The sequence below is a fragment of the Crocodylus porosus genome, unplaced genomic scaffold (assembly GCF_001723895.1).
Source record: "Crocodylus porosus isolate Cpor-Errol unplaced genomic scaffold, CroPor_comp1, whole genome shotgun sequence".
Classification (NCBI taxonomy): Eukaryota; Metazoa; Chordata; order Crocodylia; family Crocodylidae; genus Crocodylus; species Crocodylus porosus.
Genome location: NW_017728947.1, coordinates 92,846,746 through 92,854,922, shown reverse-complemented (window position 1 = coordinate 92,854,922; position 8,177 = coordinate 92,846,746). Strand labels below are relative to the sequence as shown.

At 41.1% G+C, this 8,177-nt stretch overlaps 1 protein-coding gene across 1 annotated transcript; it reads right to left on the bottom strand.

The window, feature by feature from the left end:
• Positions 1-1,809: 1,809 nt before the first annotated feature.
• CUNH14orf132 (chromosome unknown C14orf132 homolog) lies at positions 1,810-5,536 on the bottom strand (the record flags this gene model as incomplete). The annotated part of the gene is made up of 1 exon (XM_019551149.1): positions 1,810-5,536. A coding segment is annotated over one exon (234 nt), but the record flags the coding sequence as incomplete, so codon positions are not given.
• Positions 5,537-8,177: the final 2,641 nt, after the last annotated feature.

The following is an 8,177-nucleotide window of genomic DNA, read 5'->3' as shown; positions in this document are numbered from 1 at the left end:
ATAAGAAAGAAATAGAAAATGGATCATAGAATAAAGGAAGGAATATAATTTGGTCCAGGCTCACCCACAGTACAAAATTTTCCAGATGGTTTGAAGTGTGTGTGTTGGAAAACACCATAGCAAATGTCTGTCTTGCTTGTATTCATCACCGAGTAGCTCAATCTTGTATGGCACTGAGCATTTCTGTATATGATGCTGGGTGAGATCAATGAGCGTTCAAGGAGTTCAGGATCTCAAGGATATATTTAACAGCTTGCACAATTCAGCCATGTTTCAACTTAGACAATTATATATACATTTTACTCATAACATGAGTCTCCCCTCTTTCTCAACTGCACTTGTCAGTTTGTGTAGCAAGGTGGATAATACGTGAAAAACACATTCCCAAGCAAACACATTTCATAATCTTAATTTTTTTTCCCCAAACATTAATTCTAGGGGCAAAACACTGTGTTTGGAGATTGGATAGAACACAGAGCAGAAGAGCCAAGCTGCCTTCAATTCTGTCATATGATGTACCTATCTCCATCCTCAAGGAACTGGGTGTCTCCTTTCAAATGTTTGTCCATGAGTGGCCAACTGAGTTAGGATGCTGGCTGCTTACAGCACAATAATTCTTAAGAGTTACACCATTTTATCCATTGCCAGAAAGTCCTAAGAACTACAGATGGGGGGGAAATTTTGTCACAATATGTTTTGTCAGAAACATGAACTACAGAGCGGGGGGAAATTTTGTCAGAATCCCCACAATGTATCATTTCAAGGATCATTAACTTTGGAGAGGACAGATATTACTGCTACCTGCATTTGCAAAGTGTGGTGTGCTAATTATAAGATAGCTATCTACTGGTCTTACTTTAATATTTATACAGTGGTTTGCCTTATTCAGTTAGAAGACCAATATGTGATTATCATTTTCCAAATACTACTGAGTATCTCAGCGTCACTTGCCTGTGGTCTCATGTGCTTCAGATTTTATATAGACCTTAACTAATCTGACAGATGAGCCCTGTGCTGATGCACAAAAAGGACTAAAGGGGAAGTGAAAGAATCTCTTTCTTCTTTGATAAATGACCACATAGCATGGTCTACACACAAAAGCTAACACCACGCTCCAAAGGGAGAGATCTGTAAGAAAAGGGGGAGCTGTTTGGCTCCCAGATGCCTAGAGGCCACAATGCAGTCACCTATATACACCTGCTTGGAGGAACAGGTAAGTGCAGTCAAAGATACTTCTTCCTTTTGTTTGGGCCACTGGGGGGTCACGATGCAAAAGAAACACCTGCCAATGCCCCTACTCTTTCTGTGAGCACTGTTTACCATATTTACTTGAATACAAGGTGAGGTTTTTTCTCTGTTCAGCATGGGGGGGCAGGGAGCCCCTCGTCTTGCATTTGAGTACAAGGCAGGGTAGAGGACCAGGCAGCTGTTGTGACTGACTTTGGCTCCAAGCCTGGGTCAAAGGCTCGAGTCAGAGCCACAGCAGCTGCCTGTCCCACCCCCCCAGTTGTGCCCTCTTCAGCTTCCCCCACACCTTCTCCCCTCCCCACTTTAATGTATGATGCAGCTCTGGCTCTGGCTCAATTCCCGCTGGGGCAGGGTGGGGAAACTGTCCCCTGCCTCTCCAATTAGCAGGGGCGTAGGTCCAGTCACAGAACTGCTGCATGGTCAGGCAAGGGCCATGCCTCCATGTGCTCTGTGACCAAGGGGAATCAAGGCAGAGCTGCATCTGATAGCAAGGAAGGGGGGACAGGGGCTGTGGGGAGCAGGCTGCAGAGGAAAGAAGTAGTGTGGGGGCAGAGAGCAAGGAGGCCACCTGCCCCCCTGCAGCTGCGTTCACTGTAGCAGTGGGAGGGATGACCTTCTGTTTATCAGACTCTATACCTAGAAATATACAACAAATTCATAAAGTGATCATATATAGAATCTAATTACTGGGGGATTGTCTTAAATTTGAAGTTGTCATTAATTTAGGTAAATATAATAATTCCAGTGGTCAGAGGGTTTAGAGTTGGTCCAAGTTACAATGCATCTAAATCTGAAATTCCCCATGTTCTCATGTACAGAGAATGAGCCAAGTTCTGAGGTTCAGATAGGTGCCTTGGTCTTAATACTTAGGTATCACATCAATAAGTTTGTTATAAAATGCCTTTAGGCAAACATGTCCAGGTCCAGGTGCAGAGTTTTAAGAGCCTCAGCCTCAGGCCAAGACCATCCCTAATCCACTTCACAAAAACACACTGCAGAGCCTTTTCAACCAACAATATGTTTAAATCCTTGGAATATTCAACTTATTTAACTATAAAGTTGCTATGGGCACCTGCACTTATTTAAATACAGGATTTATTTATGATCTTGTTAAGTCTTGAGACTGGGCCTGCTGCCAAGTTTCTCTATTTTACATGCTGCCCTGTCAAGCCAATTGTTTTAATTAAGTTACATCAGATTCTTCCCTGACAGCTTCTGATGATGAAAATATGTGTAGTGAGGAACTGGTTCCTTTTCATCTTGCCTGCAATTACTAACAAAGTTATATAAAAATAGGGCACTTCTTTGTATATGACTACATGGCAGTGTCTCATTTTCATAAGCAGAAGCTTGGTCCTTTTCAGTTCATTCCTGAGTACTTGATTTTCATGGCTAAGCATGCCCTTTCGTTTTGGCCCAGTACTTCAGGAGGTAACACACACACATGCACACATACATTCGCAGCTAATTGCACTTAAACTTTTTTAGGTTTTTAAATCTAAGCCAAGCATTCTACTGGCAAAGTCATCAAGCAGTTAAAAAAATCCTATTGGGTAATTACCATGATGTCAATTTGTTTTTTAATCATGGTGAAACTGTTTTGCTTTCAACCATGAAGTAGTTTTACTGCAAGATGTATCATATCTATAGAGCCTCGCTGAAACACTGAACAATCCCATGGAACTAATAATGCAATTATGAAGCTAGTGAAACATCTGAAAGCTGAGGGGGACATGCCATCAAACTATTCTCTCATGCATTATTGTTTTAAAATGAAAAAAGTGGAGGAGGGACACTTTTCATCTGGCCCAATCCCAATTAGATGGGTTTGGCATTAGTACTCCAGCTGAGTGTTGAGGACTTTGCTCTAGGCTGATCCTTGAAGGGGAGGAGGCGGGGGGAAGAGGGAAGGTGTCCTACACACAGAGATTATGCTTACACATCTCTCCATGCCCCCCCAAGTACAAAGCCTAGGCTGTCAGAGGCATTTCTGCATGGTCACACTATTTTCATTACATTCAAGGCTTTATTTAGGCCATAAGATTTGGCACTTCAAGGCTTTGTCTCTAGCTAGAACACTTGGGGAGTTCATTTATGGACCTCCCATGAGCATTAACCAAAGTCCTCCTTTGAAACTCTCTCTCTGTGAAGGGGAGAATAGAGTTTATAGGATGCTCATCATCTTAAATATTATAGGTGCCAGATTGAGCCTCCAAAGCCTAACTCGGATTCACCTTCCACACCACTGAACGACAGGAATGCCACTACTCTCTTGCTCTCGGAGAACCTTATGGTCTCTAGAGTGCAGCTTTGGGAATCCTCTCATGCAATTTCATGGATTGAGGATTTCTGCAGCAGTGTGACAGCAAGCCAGCTGCCAAAAGAACGAGGGCAGCTTTAAAGGCCAACACTTTGAACAATAACTATATGCAAAAGCTGAAATGCTGATTTAGGGCATTCAGACTTGGAGAGGAAAATGATTCAAAGGGAAAAATAACCCAAAACTCTCCATATATTTGGCAGCTTTAATTCAGCCTTGAGCTGCGTGGCAGAGAATAACAGGGGGAAAAAGCAGCCATCCCCATGCCTGTAAAGGGGGGAGAAGATGGAAAACTACCCAATATGTGGAGGTTGTATATTAATATTTATCAGCTGCTATTTTTCTATGCTCAGGCCCTGCATCTTTTTAAAAAAGGAGAAAGAGGCAAGACATGACTAGCATTCATTTGAGTTTTGCCTGAAGATGCAGCTATGTATGCCCAAGGCAAGGAAGGCTACAAATTATTCTGGATGGGTAAGGCCCTTCAAACAATTACTCACAAAAGGTAATACAGAGACATTATCTAGTAACAGAACACTGAATATAAATACCTGTATAAAATGCTGTCTGCAATTGATTTTACATTGCCCCCCCCCGCCCCAAAGCTATTATCTACCCATAGGAATATATTAACATCTAAATATGAATTTTTGTCAAGCTTGTCAGTAATTTCACTTCAAATACTGCTCTCCTTTTTTCTGTTGCCTCCCCACTATAATTAACTCGTGAAACCAATTCACTATGAAAGCCTACACATAAGCAAAACAGGACTATTCAGTAATCCTTCTGATGGCAGTTCTCCCCCCTCAAGGGGGATCATTGGCAGTTATTTTGGCTGCAAAATTTCTCTGAATTAAGATTTTGCTTTCATTTATAAATAATGTTTATTTGACCGGATGACTTTGGTAGCAAATGTGGACTTCAACACAACCAATGAAAAAGGCATCATACTACCCAGATTGTATTTTCTAGAAGGGATAGATCCAATGAACTATCAGTGTTGTTTCAGTTAGCCAGCTGTACAATGGAAACTGAAGTTTTTTGCCTTTCCCACTTCACATGCTTGCCAGTACTTCATCCCCTGGAATACAGGCTGCCTGCAGGCAGTGACACCTATACTTCTGGAACTATTACAGTCAAGATACGCATCATCCCTATTCACTGCCTTGAAAAAGGAAGCATTAGTTAATGCTCTAAAACACAGCTGAATGATAGCATGTTTAAAATTTACACATATGCTTAATGTACAGTTTCAAGGACCCTTAAAATCTTCCAATGTCTCCCATCCATTGCACCTGGAAAACTTGGTAACTACATTTTCTGGGAGTATCAGATGTACAGTTATTTAATACAATGCTGTGATCAAAATACCAACCCAAAAGCAGATTACACACACACAAACACAAGCTAATAGAAAATTCAACCAGTAGAAAATAAGCACTTTCTATAGAAACATCACTTTCTTTTTATATTTAATGGACCCACACTGATCTGTCACATCAAGTTTATACAGAGGACATCCACTGGCTTTGCTCGGGAGTAAAGCTTTCACCTCCAAACAATTTGCAAGTGTAGGCAAACTTTTTGTTACCAAGGTTCAAATTCTAAGGCTGGGCCCGTGCTTAAAATGGACATGTCTACCTATATTTATATAGACATCTATACAGAAACACACACACATGAGAAATACTGTTGTAGCTGTCCACTCCTGCAGTATTCGGGTCTCCAATCTTCTTAGAATGTGAAGGCATATACCACTCCCACAACCACAATGTTTCCAATTGTTGCTATGATCGCAATCCATAATAGTATGGCATCATTTGAGGAGCGAGGCGTTTCTTCTGGCGGGTTCTGCATTGAAGCAGCTGCATGGACATTGGCCGATGAGTTAAACAAGGAGTATTCAGTGCTAAAGTCCTCATTGGGAGAGTCCATGAAAGCTCCTCCCATAACAGGAAGCTGTGAAGGACAGAGTTATGATTACCATTAGAATGAAATTCAAAATTAACATTTGTTTTGTCCTAGAAGGTTATAATTTCAAATAAGCCAGTACAATCCCCTTTTGCTAAGTTTGCAGAGATCTCATGTGCATATTGGGATCCAATGATCATGCACACAAGAGTATCTTTCAGTATGCATATTCTTTTCAGTAAAGGTCAATAGATCTGACTATGCCTACAACATGGCCCTAATTTTACTACTAGGGTATAAACCATTAGCACCAAAAGGCTTAGTGTGATGAACAGAACTATTAGAAGAGGAGACTAAAGAAATAACGGAACAGAAAATTAAGTATATGATGCTTTCCCCACATCACAGGAACATAGGACTGAAAAGAGACTTCTGGGGCACTATTCACAGACCATAATCTATCTAAAGATTCCTGAAAAAGCACCCACTTCAAACACTCACACACCACAACTACAAGACAAGACCAGAAATACTAAGGCTCCCCTATAACAAGCCACAGGTAAAAACAGGAGAAACGAAAGCATTGCCAAAGCTCTCTGTCGCTGCAATGCAAGTATGCTCACAGGATTCTAGGAAGAGGACCATGCCCTACACCCCACAGAGGAAAGCAGAAACCCCAAAAACCCTTACCAAACTGACTTGAGGGAAAAATCCTTCCTGACCCTAAATCTGGTGATTGCTTTGACCCAAGTAAAACAGCAAGATCCTCTAGCAGGAAAACTGTACGATTTCTTGTTACCAGCAGGAGCAGTGGCTGTGTACCTCAATCAAAGCCACAGCCTTAGTCATAGGTCATAGCCAATGTCCCAAACATCCAGAAGCCAATACAGCATTAATAAAGGAGGCAAAGAAAGAGGCCTTCCTGGTTTACTGATGGCCACAGAAACCCTGAGGTATGTGATGTGTTATCAAGAAGCGACCAGGTAAATTACATAGAACAAAGAGAACACAACAATCCCAATTAACACAACCACCCCAATTCTGTGTTTGCTAAAGCAGCTTCTGATCAATTTAACATTGCCCTCCTGCAATAGAAATTATTCATTGTTTCCCCTCTGGAGTCTACAAACTCCCTTGTGAAGATGTCATATTCACAACTCTGAATAAATTACAGAAGACTTCAGAACTGATGCTGAAAGTCCTGACTTGCAGCAGGTGTTAATCTGTATAATTCATGGCATTATGGTCAAAGATCTGAGCCAACATGTTAAAAAAAACCCAGAGGAACAGAGGGCTATCTGCTAAATGGAAAAAAAAGCTTTTAAAAACTGCCCGATAGATATCTGTGGAGAAGGGTAAAGTTGCCTTTCTCTTCTTAATAGGTAAGTTAGCACTGTACATGGCATTTAAAAAAAATGAAGAGGAAAAAAAAAGAACTCTGTAAGATGGAAATTATTCTGTGTATGAGTCAGACTCTTAGGATATGGAAACTTCAAAGCACACTAACAATACTGTAGTTAGAATTTAAATTGTGCTTCCAAGCTTGTCTTAGTCAAGGCAGAATTTTATGTTGTGATAGTACAGCCAATCTCATGTACAAAAAGGAACAGCCACATCATCTTATCTTCCAACAAGCCTATTGACTCCTCGTTTATTTAAGGATGAAGTTCAACATTGTTAGACTAGTTCCACATCCTGAAGGCCTTAGACAAAATATCATTTTGTTTCCTCCCTCTTCCCTCATCTTGCACATGAAGGACTTCTATCCCTCAGCTGTGCTAGCCTTTGTGGCTTATCAGCCAGGTCTGTCCCCCACAATTATCTTTCTTTCTTTTTTTTTTGGTAGAAAATTTTAGTTTTGTAGGAACCATTTTCCAAGCGGGAGGAGTGGAAAACATTTTGATGGATAACTTCAACCCAGCTCTAATCTGCATGTTCTCCCCTGTAACCATCTATGGCAGGAACAGCTCAAAGCAAATTAAGCGCTGCTGGGATGGCAGAGGGAGAGAGAGTTGGCTGTGAAAAGCTCGTCCACTGATTGGTTGTAGTTTTCACTGGGGTCTAAAAATAACTTTAAATCATTTTCTGAAAATGCTTAAAAAGCAGCAAATTAGGGCCAAGAAACAATGCTCCCAAGTCTGTTTTCATCTTCTTCAGTTAACTAGAGACATACAATTCTATTCCTAAGAACAGAATTCCTGCAGATAGGCAGAAAGATTTGATGATGATTATGAGACGACTATTAGAGTTGTATCCAGAGACCAGCTGTGAATCCTGAATGCAGGAACAGGTAGAAGAAACATTCACACCTTTAGTTAGGCAATTGATTTCACAGATGTGAAAGCTTGGAGCCATAACTAAAAGACAGACAATGCCTAGCTCCATAGACCAGTAATTCTCAACCTTTACAAACTCAAGGCACTCCTCCACAACTTTTGTAACTGAGCAGCACCCCATTTTAAAAAATGAAATAATTTATTAGAGTTCTTGTCTCCTTGCAAAGGAGCTAGGCAGTGATGGCAGGACAGCACCCATGTAGTAATGAGCCTGAGCCTGCGCTTATTTTCTCATACTTTGCAGCACCCTTCAAAAAGATCTTGCAGTTGAGAATTGCTGCTATACATAAAATTGGTGGCTAGTAAACTTGAACTTTCATCACTGTATCGGGCCCTTCACATTCTTATGAAGGCCAGAGTTG